Raw genomic sequence first — 18427 nt, 5'->3', positions numbered from 1 at the left:
ACTGATTGGCCAGAATGCAAGCCATCCATCTCCCAGGTTTAGAGTAAGAATATCTAGATATGGAAGGGATACCTGTACTAGCACAGTGTGGCAAATAAATCTTAGATGGTTTATTAATTCATTGTCCTGCCTTACAAGATCACATTGGTCTAATTCTACATTGTAAACTTACAGTATAAACGATGTTCCCAAGTAAAAGATAGTCTGATGTTTTTCCATTTGCAAATACAGTATCTGTATTTAAAAAAAAAAAAAGAGAGTATTAAATAACTAAATATGGAAATATCCAACATAAATGTAAATGACTTGGATCAATAAAATAAAACTAGCAAAATAACATTTAAACTTCTAGTAAAACAAAAAGGATATCTAGGATGCCCAGATTTGGGTCAAAACCATGAAGGTAATTCGGAAAAAAAAAAAGATGTAACTGCAGTGGCATTTCTAAAACTCACCCAAATAAAGACAATAAAGACAGCGCATTTCCTTGCTATCCATTACTTTGTGCTTAACGGTTTGTGCTTAAAACCCAAAATAGCAATGTACAGCATTCACAAAAATCAGGCACCAAACACGCCAAACTGAAAAAACATTACATGTGAACATTCGGCATCTATGGATGGAAACCCTGTTTCCTTCTAGAACAGTGTATTTGTATTTAAACCCTACACAGTAGTTGTCAGGTTGTACAAAGAATTGAACCATGGGTGACCAACCTTATTTAGGGCTTATTTCCTCACTATCTTGTACGGTGAAGCTTTGAACACTAACGCATGCACACAACTGGGTAACAAAGTGGCTTAGTGATTAGCACTATAGCCCCGCAGCACTGGGATCTTCTGTTTGAGTCCCAGTCAGGACACTATCTGCATGGAGTTTGTATGTTCTTCCTGTGCTTGTATGGGTTTCCTCTGGATACTCTGGTTTCCTCCAACACAAGTTTCTTCGCTCCTGTCTAAAATCAGCCTCACCATCTGCCCCAACAGTAGATAAAGTGCTGTCTCCTTAACCACTAGCCTACAGGGCACGTATACCCCTTCCTGCCCAGGCCAATTTCCAGCTTTCAGCGCTGTCACACTTTGAATGACAATTGCGCGGTCATGCAACACTGTACCCATATGAAATTTTTTATCATTTTTTTGTGACAGATAGAGCTTTATTTTGGTGGTATTTAATCACCTCTGGGTTTATTATTTTCTCTTAAACAAACCAAAAACCAGAGAATTAAAAAAAAAAAAAGTTTTTTCTAAGTTTTTGTTATAAAATTTTGTAAATAAGTGATTTTTCTCCTTCAATGATGTGCGCTAATGAGGCTGTAGTGATGGGCACTGATAGGCTGCACTGATAGGTGGCACTGACAGGCATCACTGATGGGCACTGAAAGGCAGCACTCATATATGGCACTGATAGGCGGCACTGACTGGCACTGATAGGTGGCACTGATGCACACTGATAGGCGTCACTGATTGGCAGCACTGATAGGTGGCACTGATGGGTGACACTGAAAGGCAGCTCAGATGGGCACTGATATGTGGCATTGATGTGCACCAGTAGGCACTGAAATGTGGCACTGATGGGCACTGGCAGGTGGCATGGATGAGCACTGATGGACACTGACAGATGGCACTGTAGGGGCTACACAGATCATCAGGGCACACTGATCATCAGTGCTCTGATGATCTGTGTACATGTCCCCCCCGATGAATGCCGATTACCGGCTCTCCTCTCCTCACAAGCTTTCAGAGTGACAGCTCGAGAGGAGAGAAATGCCAATAACCGGCATTTCCCTGTTTACATGTGATCAGCTGTGATTGGACACAGCATATCACATGACCGAGCCGACATCTTTGGCTCTTTACGCTGATCGGTGATCCACTGTTTCCGAGGGACACAGCACACCGCCGATCGCTGCACGCTCCCTGAGCCGCGCATGCGCGGTTAGAATGGGAGGACGTCATATGACGTCCTCCCAGAATGAGAGAACCACCTTTGCCCGTCATTGTACTATATGGTTCACCTATGGGAACATGTAACATGTTCCTGATCCTGCAGCTGACGCCCGATCACCTCCCTGTGACAGCAGTACGGGGAGAAGTTCCCTGTACTAGCTTTCATTTTTAAAAAACAGCTCTGCCCACATGGCCGCATCATTCATTCACAGTGTTCTGTCGGCTTGTAGATCTCAATGAACTACTACAGTCAGAAGTATTGGCTTGCCCGTACAGGATGTACAAGCAAGCAGATACACTGACAGGAGAGATTGTGGATTTGGGGTTTTCATGAGCTGTAAGCCATAATCATCACAATTATGACAAATCACGGCTTGAACTATCTTGCTTTGCATGTAATGAGTCTATCTCATATATTCGTTTCACCTTTTAAGTTGCATTACTGAAATAAATGAACTTTTGCACGATATTCTAATTTTTAGAGTTTCACCTGTATACCAGGGGACTCCAAACTATGGCCCTCCAGGTGTTGAGGAGCTGCAAGTCCCATGAGGCCTTGCAAGACTCTGGCAGCCACAGGCAAGACACCCAGAGGCAGGATGGGACTTGTAGTACTTCAACAGCTGGAGGCTCATAGTTTGGAAACCCCTGCTGTATACTAAACGCTTGCCCACAGCATCACTTAGATGTATGGTGGCACGGGGTCCTCTCTGTGCTGGATCATATACCTGGTACGTGATTAGCGCTTCCGGGTAGGGAGCGCACGCGCCTACCCGCAGCTGTGCTGTGATTTGTTACAACACATTAACCCCTTGATTTCCCCTATATGTTAGCCCCTTCCCAGCCATTGTCATTAGTACAGAATTAGCACTGATTACTGTATTAGTGTCACTGGTGATGTCAGTGTCAGCCAGTTCCCACAAAGTGTCAGACTGCCCGGCGCACTATCACAGTTCCGCTATAAGTTGATCACCGCCTGTAACGGAACCAGATCGCACTTGGGTATTTCCGCTAGACTCTCGCTTCCCTGTCTGAACACAATCCACGGACCCCCACCGCTGATCATACAGAACATAGACAGCACCAGACTCTCTTAAGACAGGAAGGAGAATGCTTTATTTTACCACAGACACAAGATATAAACATTCAAGGGAACAACCCACTTCCCTGCATAAGGACACAGGGCGGGGCAAACCAAATTTAGCAACCAGAGACACATCCCAACAGACAGTCCCATCAAGAGGGCTGCTGGAAACACCCCCCACCAAGTCAATACACAAACACCTAATAGAACAATGGGACCACATGGCAGTAAACAATGAACAACCCCCACACCCCACCTATACATGTTTACCCAATATCAGGACAGACCACCCTGTACCCCTAACAGGCACAGGGTGGGCTACACACAAGAGGAACAACAGAGGTCCCCCCACCCCCAAAAGTCACTCCCGTCACACTGCCCTTACTAGTATATATATTAAAAAAAAAAAATCAATCTCTCTCTCTCTCATAGATATATATATATATATACATATATATATATATATACACACACACACATATATATATATACACACACACATATATACACACACATATATACACACACACATACATCATACACACACACAATAGTGTGTAGATGCTATAACTTTCACACAAACCAATTAATATGCACTTATTGGAGATTTATTTTTATTTTTTTTAAAGACGTAGTAGAATACATTTAGGCCTACATTTATGAAGAAATTTTTTTTTTTTAATTGGATATGTTTTATAGCAGAAAGTAAAAAATATTGTTTTTTTTGGTCAACATTTTCTGTCTTTTTTCATTTATATTCTAAAAAAAAAAAAAAACCCAGTGGTGATCAAATTCCACCAGCAAGCTCTATTTGTGTGCAAAAAATGATACACATTTCTTTTCTTTTCTTGGGTGCTATGTTGCATGATCGTGCAATTGTCAGTTAAAGTATCGCTGTGCCAAACAGCAAAAAAAAGACCTGGTCATGAAGGGGCAAGCGTTTAATCATTAGAAGTAGCATTGTGTGTGGTCTTGCATTGGGATATTAGATATAAAATGAAAGTCAGCGCAGTTGTGTTTTGCGTATCACTGCAATGGTGCAGATCTTCAGCCTCGATTGCAACCTTTACAGATAGATTACATTTTTTTTGTTGTATACAGAGCACTGACTGTGCTTTGTAAAGCATTACAACGCAAACACACATGCTTTTGTCTACTCATCAGTGAGATGTAGGCCCAGCCAGATGCAGGTGGGAAGAGAATAAAAATGTATGTGTGGTGCAGCACCCTGGCAGAAGGCTCCCTTCAGAAAAACAACACTGCGGCAGTATTTAGACTGCGGACTGATCCACAGCCAAAACATTGGTTTCTGGGCAGGCCTTGTCCGTGCCAAATATGAATCAGCTGCTTCAACCTTAAACCAGCAGAACGCAGCACTTAAAAACACTAGGTAATAGGAGGCTCCGACGATTTATGTGGCTAACGCAAATAAATTAGGCCCATTTAAACATCACATTTGTAACTATGTGGTCACACTCAGTGCGGTTGGCATCAAATGGCTCCTTGCTACAGTTTCACAAACTCCAGAAACAATTCTGATCTACGTATACAGTCAGACCTTACAGAAAACGCTATAAATCTGCCAAATGTGTAAAATAAATGTGAAAAGAAAAACTGTGTCCAGATTCTGCAAACCAAATGCATAACAAATGAGATGTCAGTCTGAAGGTTATACTGGGCATACTACCACAAAACACACAGACATGTTTCTTGTATCCCTCTCTAAATAGGAACATATAAACATTTTTCACAAGGCTAAAGTATATATTCTGATTCATTTATACATAATGCTGGTAAAAAATATGTGTCCTTACTATTCGGCATGTTTTTGCTTATTTTATCTCCCGATACTTTGAACTTCAAAAGGTTCACAAAAATAAATATTGCTATGGTGTGGAATAAATATTTTTCTGCATAAACGGCAAAGGCCTGTAGCCCTGGTTCACACCAGTGCGACTTCAGGTGCGACATACGATTTACAAATCGCACCTGTTTTTCTATGGCACGGTCTTAGTGAGATTTGAAGTAGCGTGATTTCAAAAATAGTTCCTGCACTACTTTTTTTTCCCCAATTTCATTGCGACTTGCAGTGACTTCTGTTAAATTAAATTGTTCAAGTGAAGTAGCATATGAACCAGGGTGGAAGCCCCTATTTATCACAAGTTGGTGAACTGTACATTTTTAGCAGACATGTAAGGGCCCTTGTGGCATGTAATGTGCAGCGGTGCCCCAACTCACCTTGCCTGCAGCACACTGCAATAATGTATGCGTAATAATGTGTGTTGTGGTGTGGTGTGTCACAGAAAATAATGCAGGCACATTTATTATAGTGTGTTGTGACTGCACTGCAAGCCCATTCAAATGACTGCTAACAAGCCACAAAACATACAAATGCAACACACCGCACTGCAAATGCATGAACATGCTCATAGGCCCCCTTCGTATGATTGCACAAGGGTGTGGTAGCATGCACATCTGCAAGAGAATTGTAAATATGCAAATATTATGTTTGTTTGTATGTTAGGATGCACTGCCAGCCCATTCAAAAATCTACGATGGGTTAATGCAGTGGTCTCCAAACTGCAGCCCTGGGCCCAGATGTGGCCCTTTGCTTGCTTTTATCTGACCCTTGGGAATTATGACCCATTTTTGGTGTCCGTGGAAGAAATATTGCCCCAACACCACCAAAGGGGCACAATTCCTCCCAATGACATCAACGATTGGGCCCAAGTGACACCAACGATGGGGCATTATTTTTCCCAATGATACCAATAATGGGGCACAATTCCTCTTCCTGACACCAAAGATGGGGCAAATGTTTACTCCCACTGATGCCGAGACATTTTCTACTCCCAATGGTCACAGTCCAGCTCCTAAAGTCTGAAGGACAGTAAACTGTTCTTTTGTTTATAAAGTTTGGAGAACCCTGGGTTAATGCAATGCAATGTGAAGGGAGTCTTTGAAATCATAAAAATAATTTGATTGACATCTTCGCAAATAACACAGGTGAACAAAAATTATACTTTTCCTAGGCTTTTAAGAACCAAGGCTATGATTCAGTCCGGTCCAGATCCGCACAATAAGGACATAAGTTAGTTTATATTCATCATTTTTTGCTATCAGTGCACAAATAACAAAAACTAGAACAAAAAACAAAATTAGATGCAAAATCTGCAAAAACTAAAAAAAAAACAAAACCCAAAAAAACAAAACACTATACAAATGACAAATATTTTCCACAGAATCATACAGAATACTGCTCACTCATAAATGTTGCTAGTCACATAAGGTTTTAAAAGACCGTGTTTGTGTATATATATATATATATATATATATATATATATATATATATACACACACACACACACACACACACACAAGAAGCCAACGCATGCCCTGTGTGTCACTCATTATCAATGCATACTTAATGTCTCTTACCATGCTGCAGGGCTTTCAATGGGAACCAGAACAGTATAACACTGTGTAATAGACCATTCAGGCAATGAACCCAGAAAACCTAGAAGAGAGTGAGGAGATTAATTTGTAAAAGAGCGGAGTTGGTGGACTATCTAGCTTTATCTGAGTGCAGCAAGTGTGACTTGTCAGGGCACCAGCCTGAAACCTTGTCACACATCAGGCAAAGATATAATGTTTCTATACAGAGACACCAGCATTAATACAATTCTGGCAAACAAAACTCTGTGCCATTAGAAAATTTATCAAAGATGTGTGGATGTACATGTGTGATGCTCATGCCAAATAGTGGAAAATGTCAGTGGAGGGTGGTGGTAGGCAGAGTCTCATCCACACATACAGGTAGCTAGACTAGACAAGTTATTGACTGTGCCGAGTGGCTTGACCATCATATGAATAGTGGTATTAAAGCAGTATAAATGTCTCATTTGCACTTTACTATCCAGCACAAATGTTTACACTATTTTCTTTCTGTACTGTGGTAACTATATGGCATATTTCTTTACAGTGATTTTATATTAGATGGCCCTATATGTGCTCATCAATCTTATGAAGACCTATTTGAAGCACCTTGCAATCAAGTTGGCTTGAATGTTTAGCAGATTGTGTTCCCAATGAAACAAATGGGATATTGTTCCAAAAAAACAAAACAAAACAAAACCCTGAAATCTCAATTCAGCCAACAGACGATGTACTACACATCTGCATTTAGATCGCCCTCAAGTATGAAAATTTTTAAGAGCACTACCCGCATACCCCTGGAACATCTTTTCTCCTCGACTCCACTGACGTTTTGAATGTCAAACTTAAGAGGTAATGGGATAGCCTAATGAAAACAATGTAAGCTGTGAGCATAGGCATTTCTAATGTTTCTAATCTATAAAAAGGAAAAAAAAAGGAATTATGACTTGCCTGTAAATTCCATATCTTACAGTACAGGACACAGGGTTATAGGCTCAGATATACAGGTGACTGGACACTAGCAAGCTTTTAAAGACACATCCCCCTTTAACCCTATAAAATTCTCTTAAGATGGCCATAGATGGATCAAAATTAGGCTGGTTTAGCAAGGACCGGCCTAATTTCGATCCATCTGTCGCTGTTCCTGTTCCAGAGAAGTCAATTCAACAGTCAACCAGCTTCTTGTCAAATTTTCCTTTGATCAGTGTTGCAGCCTAAGTGCTGATCAGTGTATTCTGACAGAATACAATAACACAGCGGAAAGGAGTCCACCATCAACCTTTCTTTTGTAGAAGGGGGAATTTGTTCAGTTATTTTAATGAGTTCACTGATAAAAAAAAATAAAAAAAATGATCCATGTATGACTAGCCTTAGAGTACAGCAAAGGACGCACTCCCTAAACTCTCCTTATTACTCTGAATTGCTTTCTACAAAACGGAGGACTCACAATTTGTGTATGGGTACAGGGGAGGTGCCCTGGGAGTCCTGTCCTCAAAAGCTGGTCAGGGTCCAATCACCTGAAATTACAAGCCTATAACCTATGATGTATGCATAAGTTGCCTGTGTCCTGTACTGTAAGATTAAAAGAGTCCCCCCCCCCCCAAATTATACTTGCCTAGATCGATGCAGCAACAGTCCAATGCTGCATCTGTCCCCCGCCAGCTCCAAGTGTGAGAACACAGCAATCACATGACAGCTGATCGCCGAGTTCTTACCGCCACTGTGAGCAGAGAGCGGTGACCGTCAGTCACTGCTGTCTGCTCTGCCCTCCCCCCCCCCACGCGCTCAATGGAGTGCTGGGCTGTGGAGGGTGAGGGAGCAGCTGGCTCAGACTTTCAGTAGATCACTGACATGCTGAGCCAGATGCAGCTCCAGACTCTGGGGTGGATCCCGACTTTAAAGTCGGGATCTTTCCCCAGCTTGGACTGACTGAGTGACTTCAGCCCACTGTCAGCTGAAAACGGGTCACAGAAGTGCAGAATGAACTGCACTCCTGTGATCCACAGGAGAACAACAGCCAAAAGAGCTTTGGCTGTACTTCTCCTTTAAGATAAGATGTCTGCACAATCTAGAGATAAGGGCAAGAAGCTTTAAGATTTGGGACCCCCTCCCTATTTGCAAAGACATTAACATAAAACATTCAAAACAACCAAGTGCTTGTGTTCATAGAGCCGCTGATGGAATGTGCTTCCTGAAGATGTCAGCACCATGACTGCCCCCTCATTGGCACTTTAGGGGTTGGTTTACACCAGATGCAATCAAACACATTTTTAAATGCGATAAAAATTCATACCCAAGGAAAAACTAATGTATTACACAGTGAGCCTAGTTTGCACCATTACAATGCTTTTATGAGTGTTTAAAAAAAAAGTACAGCATACTGCATTTTTTGCACATAAACACACCAGAATGCACTGCAAAAACATTACATTTTTAAATGCAATTCAGAAAAAAAAAAGCACTGCAAACGCATGAAATGCATGTAAATGCGAATGCTGAACTCGCACACTAAACATGGGAATTGCAAGTGGCTGTTACTGTCCAAAGGGCATTTTTTGCATGAGCACAAAATTAGCCTACAGCTTCCACAAGAAACATATTTCAGGATAAAAGAGAAAAAAAGAATTGTAGATATAGAACAAATATTTGGATTCCTAATAAAAAAAGGGAAGCTGGCACATATTAAAAATACAGCCAAAAAAAAGTACACTGCTGAAAAAACAGAGCAATCAGTTCTGTCAAAAGATAGCTACTTGTTCCTTTTTTATTTTCTGCAGAAAATATATGACCACACAGGGTTGATTGTTATTAATAAGGAGAATAAAAATCCACTTTCCTGCTAGGACAGCCATTGCTGATTGAGCGAGTCATTCAGATTTTCGATGTGCATTAGTGCTGATCTCATTTAACGCTAAGGACCTATTAACCCCATCCTTGGCAGATGGCCCTGCGGCTGTATATGTTCATGTAGCTCACTTACTGCATCGTTACCTCCGTATTTTGTATGACAGGCAGCACAGGTGGGTGCAAGATAAATGAGCTGCTTCCCTCCCATTCTCCTGACTGATACAAGTCACATACTAATCCGGTCACCCCTGTGGGGCCCTTTTAACCTTTCACCCTTCTTTCCATAACAAGCATCTCAAATACCTCACACTAGAAATGAAATGCATCTATTCCCCAACCTATTCAAGTTGAACATTAAATACAAATAATGATCAAGAAAAAGAGGTGGAATATGAAATTTCAAAACTCGGTCCAGTAAAAACAGCTTGAGGATCGCGGAGTGGTTTGCTGTAGTTTTGATTAATTGCATTATTCCCCATTTGTCAGGCTGAGAGTCTCAAATCACATTGACATAAAATAGTTTTTCTCCTTTTTTTTCCCCCCAGCCAGAGCAAGTGTTTTGTGTTAGAAGGTTCTGAGATGGGAAAGCCAAGATAAGCAATATAATACTGAAGCTGAACACTCGGAAAGCAGAAAGTTTCGCCTATAGTAATATCTAAGCTCATTTATTTTATGACAATGAAATGCAGCTAAGACATTCAATTATTGTGTTCTCAGAGAACAATGTTGAGGAAATAAAGTCCTAGAAGACAAATAAAATATGAGGACTTAGAATTCGTTTGTTTCTCTCACAGTTTGGTAATAATTAAGAAAATACAGACTTATTACATTTTTACACATCATTCTTGTTTACTACACTTTTTCTAATTTAATAAAAACCGTTAACAGCATTATTTTTTTATATAAAAGTAAATCTAGACCCAAAACTTTTTTTAGTTTTAAATATTTTTTTTTGTTTTAGGAAAATCTGTCTAAACTGAGTCGGAATTTCCTTCTTAAAAAGGTTCCCCTCCACTTCCTATTTTGGTGACAACCATAACAGTTAGAAATACCATTTAAAATGTGATAACTGAGCAATTGTTGCTTAGCTTCCTGTCCATATTTTTAACCAGCTTTTCTTATAGAACAACTTCACTTAATGACTGCTGTAAAACGCGGCTGTTTGCTGCTCTGGATACCTGTGTTATCGATGTTTGTGATTTTACTTTGGATACTCCAAATTCTTTCCATTTCTAAAATGAAATCACTAGGATTTTAAAGGTAATCTTCAGCCAAAATGGCAAATTAAGCCTTGAGGTACAAGCAGACTAGCTTTGAAGAATCTCTGTAACAGGGAGGAAAGCCTAGCTGTTCGGCCCTGTCTCACCCAAGCATTGCTGTAGTGTACCAATCCCATTCACCCCCATCTGTATTAATTTGGCAATTGTCACTTTTATAAATAGGAAACAGATGTAAAAACTGAGGCATCTTTTGGCCATCCACTGGATTCATACTAAATTGGGAAGTCTAAGCCCTGGTTCACAGCGATGCAACTTCAGGTATGACATGTGATTTGCAAATTGTACCTGAAGTTTCGTCTAATGTATTTCTATAGCACTTTTAATCAGTGCGATTTGAAGTAGCGTGATTTCAAAAATAGTTCTTGCGCTACTTTTTTCTGATTTCATTGTGACTTGCATTGACTTTTGTTAGATGAAGCTGCAAGCCACAGTGAAATCAGAGGTACAAATAAAGTGAAGAAGCGCAAAATCAAAGTCGCATGTGGTGTGAACCAGGGCTAAATGTGACTGGTGAAAAAGGTACATAGTACAATCACTGTGGTAGTACAATCCTACTTCTATTCACCCTGTGAGGTGGTCTGTTGGTGCAGGTACCTGCTTCCACTTCTGGTCGGATTGCCGGAGCGATCCATGCGGCAGTTGGCCCTCCTTCCCCTGCAGCCTCTTCAGACGCATCACAAGCCGCAAGGATTCACAGTCGGCTGCCCATACTTAAGTTGCCGGCACCTGGACCCCAAGACCGGCAAAGAGCCGGGTCAGATGAGGGCATTGATGGATGCTGGGACAAGTAAGTGTGTGTTTTTTTTAAAGGCCAGCAGCTACAGTATTTGTAGCTGCTGTCTTTTACATTTTTGTTAACAGGGTGAAGATCCTCTTTAAGGACAGCTGTGGGATTCTGCATAGCATTAATGGTTGCAATTAATACCTGGAATTACTCTTTAAAGTATCTATAGCATATTTCTATATGGGACACCATTAGAGAGAGTTCAACCTTGCTTGATGTTCTGGTGACCATTTTCCCACACCGGATTTATGGGACAATCGCCAACAGCAACACAGACAGAAGTGGACCTTTTTCCTTATTTACTAAAAATCACATCGGTGTATTGGTACCAAATCATCTTGCATTCATTAAACATTTTCTGTTTTCACTTTCAGTTACTATTTCTCCACTTCCTGGTTGAGTGAGGCACTGGTGATGTAGTCAGGGCCTCACAGATGCATCCTGGGAAGGCTACATCACTAGTGCCTTCCCCTTCAGATGATGTGCACAGTCACATGTTCCATGAGACATGCCTAGAAAGGTCCAGGAAGTAAAGGAAGAGTGAGTCATCTGCCTCTAGTGAAAATGGCCACTGTGAGAAGAACGTGGAGGTAAAGAAAAATAAGATATGCAAAGAATTAAAAGCCTGCATTATCTGTAAGTATCGGTTTGTAGTCTGGTATTACTAAACATTTCTAAATGTGCCTTTCTTGTAATTTTTAAGAGAAGGGTAAAGTTCCTATTTAAGCATGAAAATGTAAGAATTCCTGTTAGATTTATATTGTTGTCAGTGTCTAAGGTGCACATTTTCCCTCACTTGCTGTCTGGTAGAAAAAAAAAAGTGTCACCAGGACAGGAAGTGAGTGGAAATCCCTCTAACAGAGACGTAAAAAACCTGATAGAGGTTCTAATGCTTCACTACTCCATCCAAAACTAGAGGGAAAAAAAAGTTTTGGCTATAGATATCCTTTAACTGGCTTCTGTCTAAAACTGATTCTTAGAGTGTCTGTCTGTGCCTGTATAACCTTGTAAGCGTGCTAAACGAGTGTTTGCATGTGCACTATAAAAACTCTAGAATATACAGGTATTATATAAATTTGGAGAAAAAAAAGTAACCATTCATGGACTGAATGCAAAAATATTTTATCCTATGTGAAAAAGCTCTAAAGAATTTTCACCCTGATGAATTAAAAGAACATACATATGGCACCATTTGATTTTACATAGAGCCATCCCATCATCAAACTGCATTTTTTAATAGATATCTATTTTATTGGGATTGGTTTAGTGTAAATCATTTTCTCCCAGTGTTCATTATTTAATTTTCTTCTGTTTAATTTGTTAACATATATCTACAGGTAGAAAGCCATATGTATGCATGGCATATGCAGTCAGTGCTCTCTACTGGTGGTCTACTTTAACTAGTGCTGCACTGTAGTTCTGTATTAAAGCTGCTCTCTCAATGTAAGTCTATTAGTTTTCCCAGACTAAATGGAAATAGTATACTCTCTCTGTTGCTTGTTGTTTAATTTCATCAGTTCTGCTGAGATGCTAAATACATGGCTCAATATACATATATGCAACAATTGTAGGGACAAACTACACACACACGTTAAATTTTGAAACAGCAATGATACAAAAATTATGTAAATTATGCTAATGAAATAAGGTTGAAGTTTACAATAAAAGTAAAAAAAAAAGAGAAACATTAAATAAAATCATAAAAGTAAACTGAAAGCAATGGCTGTTCCTTTAAGCGTGTGAATGATAAAAATAAATGAACATGCAAAGATTACATTTCATGCAGCTGGTAATGAATTTATGAGAAAGACATTGTCTGCATGAGAAAAGAGGACGTGAAGCAAGAAATTAAAAGCCGAGGGATGTTTTTGTACTTTTTGAACACAGTATACAGGATTTGCGTTCACGGTAAATTGTTCTACAAGATTCTTTTACTTTCTAAATGCCTACCATGAAATCATCACTCTGAATTTGTTTAAATTCCAGTTAATTCCTTTTTTTCTGTTTGAGATGTGAAACATGTTGCAAAGGTTTTTTTTTCCCCCCTCCTAGGAAGCGGAAAAAAAAAAAATATGAAGCCTGTGCTACAACGACCACGCTTCCCTTCTCATTGTTTAGACAATTTTCCACAGTGCCTGATAATCCATTACTGCAGAAAATGACAAACACATAAAGCATGACATCCAAAAAGACAAGTGCTTATAAAAGACAACTTCATAATGCCATGGGAGAAAATATTTACAGTACAAATAAGTGGAAGCCACTGCAATCGGTGGTGAAAAGATATATTGTTTCGGTGAATACACCAGGTTTCCACTCAATTAATCTAATCCTTAGATTTGAGCCAGTGTCACACAAGGTACAAAAACATCAGATTTTTAACAAGGGCACATGACAAGAATATAAATTTGGGTAGCATGTTGCCACCGATTTCAGTACGGCTTCCCTCAGCACCAAGGATTTGGTTTGAGTCTGTGCAGAGGGAATGGCAGGGAAAGCAATCGCTATCTGGCCCACATTGCATATGCAACCTGCTCTGAATATGATTCCAAAAACATTTAATCCTCCCAACTCCCACAGTAACAATGCTACTAGTGAAGACATGATGTGAAGCAATTGTGGTTACTGAATTCTGCTGCCACCTCCCCGGCAATAAAATGGCTGATTTTGCCTAAGGGGAATGGTTAAATTTTTCATTTCTCGCCACTCGTCTGGTCGTACATAAATATATATTGTATATGTGTTTATACATACAAATTTTTTTTTTTTGTAATACTGAGACTGAGCTCTGCAGTCACTTTTTTCAGCAGTTGTTTTCTTATTCTGGGTCACAATCCTGAACAATGTCCTTTTGCCTCTTTTGGTCAGTTGACCAAGTTTAAACTTATCAGAGGATGTTTTCCTTGAACCTGTATATGTCGCCATAACCTTTGATACTGTACCTTGCGACACTAAATAAATTGGCAACTTCAGTCACAGGTAAGTGGGCACGAACAGTTTGCCGTCTTTGAAGCTCATAAGCTCTGATGTGTCTCCGTATTACTCGCAGCACATGCAGTGAATGACCAAAGTGAAGCTTCCCACCTGTTAGCTAGGTGTCTCATCACACAGCGGACGCAAAGGAATGTTACATCCCTTTCAAAGTGAAACATGTCAATTTCACACCTGCAAATCATGTGGTGTTTCCATACTTTTGTTCTCGTTCTCTCTCTCATATATATATATATATATATATATATATATATATATATATATATATATATACACATATATACATATATACATATACATACATAAATAATTTTTTTCCCTGTACTTGCTAAAAAAAATAAAATGAATGCAGCCACTGCATCTGGTGCATTATGTTTAGCTTTAACCTAAAAGTACACATGCTTTTTGTATCAGAGGCCTCGGCTGTTTAAACCATTTATTCAGTAAAAAAGTGCACTGAAAATATAGTGTGCTCTTGAAGACTATGGAGGAAGATCAGACCTTAGCAGTAATTTTTGCAGAACTCAAGGCAATTCCAAAATGTTCAGAATTTGTAAAGTTTCATTGGAGCAAAAAATATTTTATTGCTCACACTTCTGTTTGTACCTACATTTTAATGCAGGTATAGCATTGGCTTACAGGATTTAAAAAAACTCTCAAACACCACTATAATATACATCAGCCTTTCTTTTATACAGTAGAAACCCGAAAGGGCAGGATTTGTTGATGGGGGTGGGTCAGCTACTGCCCCCATGAAAAGCATCACTTACCCTAGTATTGAAATCTAGAGCTTTTTGAGATGTCTTGTATAATTCAGGGTACTTTAGCATGTTCTCTTTGCGACATGACTTTTCAAATATTCCAAGAGTCAAAGGGGGAAGGGCAGTAAACATCTGTGGAACAACAGAAACATTACCAAGGAAAAGAAGATGGCCATAACACAGAAACAGGTTGCCACATAAGATGAAGCTACTTACCACATTGTACAGACCAATGCACCATCTTTCAAAGAGGATTTGTCCAGAAAAACCATTCATGAAAGCAAACCAGATCTGGAAAAAGAAACAAAAATATATATAAGATACTGAAGATCAAAAAACTATAATCATAACTGTCATAAAGCTTCTAAAAAAAAATAAGAAGCCTAAGATGACTCCTAAGCTGCACACAAGTTCCAGGGCCCTCGGGTAATTTCTGAGCGTACTGCTCATCAGCAATTCATTCAAAGTCCTGGAGGTATATCATCTGGAAGACAGGGCAAGACTGCTTTGATCAGTGGCTTCTCACGGTGGAATTCTGCATTGTGACAAAATTATTTTAACAAAAAATATTTAAAAAAAAAAATACACCTCTTCTGTGTTTGAATTGTACATAATCAAGGGTTAACAAAAACATACAATCTTCATTTTGTTTATATTGGAAATCTGTTCAAAATAGGCAATTTGTCTAAAAATTAGATTCAGTAATTCACAAAGAGCAGTTAGCAAACAAGCCAAAAGCCTAGCCAGCAATGAAAGGATTAAAGAAACAAGGGAAGGGGGGTGCTTCCCCTAAGAGACACAAAAAGTGCATGACATGCACTACAAATGAATTTTAGAAACAATGGCCAAGCCTCTGTTACACTGAATGCTTCATTTAGCCACATTAGGAAAGGATGAATTGCTACAAATTCACCATTTATCAATATATACCCGGGCTGCCTTCCACAAGAACAGTTGCTGAGGACAAGGCTGTTCCCTCGGTGAGAGCAGAACTTGAGGGGGTGGGAAGGCAAAAACAAATCGCTACGTATAGGATTGTAACAGAAAACAAGCTCTGCAGGAACGGGAAACTTAAACGACCTTCATTAAGAACCTGGGAGACAGCTCTACAACTCACACCAGCTCAAAATAAAAGTTAAATTTTTTTTTTAAGACATAAGTGCACTTTTTTTTTTACCAGTTTTACATTTTTAAAGTATTTTTACAGATGCTGCCTGGTTTTCATAGTTTTTTTCAATGTTGTCAATTTACTAAATGTTCCTACATTGTAATTTACTTGTGCTGGAATTTTACAGTGGCAAGAAAAAGTATGTGAATCTGTTGGAATTAACTGGTTTTCTGCAGTAATTTGCCATGAAATGTGCTCTGAGTCACAAGAACAGACAATCACAATGTGCTTTAGCTGGTAACACACAATTCTAATTTCTCGTGTCTTTATGGAACACACCCATTAAACATTCACAGTGCTGGAGGAAAAAGTGAACCCATAGACTAATTATTTCAAGGAAAGATAATTGGAGTCAGTAGTTTGAACTCCTGGTGTTCAATTAATGAAATAAGTTTGGAAGTGAACTTTCAGAGCTATTTTGATTCATATAGGGCACTCAAACATTTTAAGATTGTGGTTCATCAGCTGATGTGAATCGCAAAAAGGAGCTCTCTGAAGACATATAATCAAGCGTAGTTGATCTGCATAAAGCTGGAAAGGGATAGATGACTCCCAAAGCACATGGCAAAATCCTCAATGAGGTAGAAAAAAGAACCCAGAAGTGACAACTAAAGACATCACTGGATTTGACCAATGTCCCTGTTCATGAGTCTGCCATATGCAAGTCTTTGAACAAGCAGGGTGTCCATGGTAGACCATGGAGAAAGCTGCTGCTCTCCAAAAAATACATTTCTGCATGTCTGAATCTTGCCAAAAAGCACCTTGAAAAAACACAACTCTACTGGGAAAATGTTTTGTGGACTAATGAAAGTTAAATTGTTTGTGAATACTGGTGCAAAAAGGGCACAGCTTACCAACGTCAAAACATAATCCCAACGGTAAAGTACAATGGAGGGAAAAACATGATTTAGACTTCAAGTCCTGGGCCACTTATCAAAGGAAAAATTAATTCCCAAGTGTACCAAACTATCCTACAGGATAATGTCAGAGTGGCTGTCTTCCAGCTGAAGCCTAGTAGAAATGTTGGGTGATGCAGCAGGACAATGACCCTAAGCATTAAAGTTAATCCACACAGACTGGCTTCAGAAAAAGAAAATGTACCTTTTTGAGTAGCCCAGTTAGAACCCAGACCTTAACCCCATAGAATGACCTCAAGAGAGACGTTCACACCAGATATCCTACAACTATGTCTGAGCTGAAGCAGTTTTGTAAAGAGGAATGGTCGAAAACGCCTCCTAACACTGCGCAGGTCTGATCAAGATTTATTGAAAGTGCTGGCTTTAAGTCATTATGGCCAAAGCAAGTTTGACCAGCTATTAAAGCTGGCCATAGACCAAGCAATTTTCTTTTTTCTATCCCGCGGAACCATTGTGTTCTTCCGGGGGGGGGGGGGGGGGGGGGGCTCTGTCCCCAATGGGAGAACACAGTGATTACTGCTAGCAGCTATAAAGGCTGCTAGCAATAATCACATGTAAAATCCGACAGGCTGGCTGTACCCAAGTTGATTAATCGATCATCGTGGGTACATTCAGCCTGCCCATAAATGTCTTGAACCGTTTATGTCTGGCTTAACGCGAAGGATTCATTTACTTTTACCTCCATGCTGGATGGCATCGAAACAAGCAAAAAGCATGTTTAAAGGATAAGTTCACCTTTTAGAGAAAAATAATAAATGCACATTTTTTTGCAGGTAAATGCAGGAGCCTGTAAACCATTGCACCAGTGATCAGCAGATCGTTGGTGCCATGCAGGTCTCCTGCAGATCTGTCAGTATATCAGCTTGATGTATGGGATGTACTAGCAAGCAGATATACTGACAGGAAGAATGAATGAACTACCACGATGCTTCACAGCGCCGTGGTAGTTCATTGAGGACTACAAGCTGACACTCTGAATACGGGAGTAATATTTAACATGTTATGAAAGGTGAACTTATCCTTTAATAGGCCCTAAATATACGCACATTATTTCTCTTTGTGAATTCCAGGCACCAGCAACCCAGCAGACGTTGCTCAACTTTATACTGAGGAGTAATCCAATAAGACAGAATTTGGGCAGCACAGTGGCTAAATGGTTAGCACTTCTGTCTGGAAGTACTGGGATCATCGGCTCGAATGCCAACCACGGC

The 18427-nt window shown here is 39.8% G+C and overlaps 1 protein-coding gene across 2 annotated transcripts in view; it reads right to left on the bottom strand.

The window, feature by feature from the left end:
• The window catches only part of LOC149445239 (phospholipid-transporting ATPase IA), a 146985-nt gene that overhangs the window by 21090 nt on the left and 107468 nt on the right, over positions 1-18427 (bottom strand). For both annotated transcript variants that reach the window (XM_089653996.1, XM_089653995.1), the window contains 4 exons: positions 15348-15422; positions 15141-15263; positions 6472-6550; positions 173-234 (listed from right to left, as the gene is read on the bottom strand). In XM_089653996.1, coding sequence (XP_089510122.1) covers positions 173-234; positions 6472-6550; positions 15141-15263; positions 15348-15422 — 339 coding nt within the window. The remainder of the gene's footprint in view (positions 1-172; positions 235-6471; positions 6551-15140; positions 15264-15347; positions 15423-18427) is intronic.

The sequence above is a fragment of the Staurois parvus genome, unplaced genomic scaffold (assembly GCF_062004578.1).
Source record: "Staurois parvus isolate SC_StPar_1 unplaced genomic scaffold, SC_StPar_1.0 ptg000734l, whole genome shotgun sequence".
Classification (NCBI taxonomy): Eukaryota; Metazoa; Chordata; class Amphibia; order Anura; family Ranidae; genus Staurois; species Staurois parvus.
This window is presented reverse-complemented; position numbering and strand designations above follow the sequence as displayed.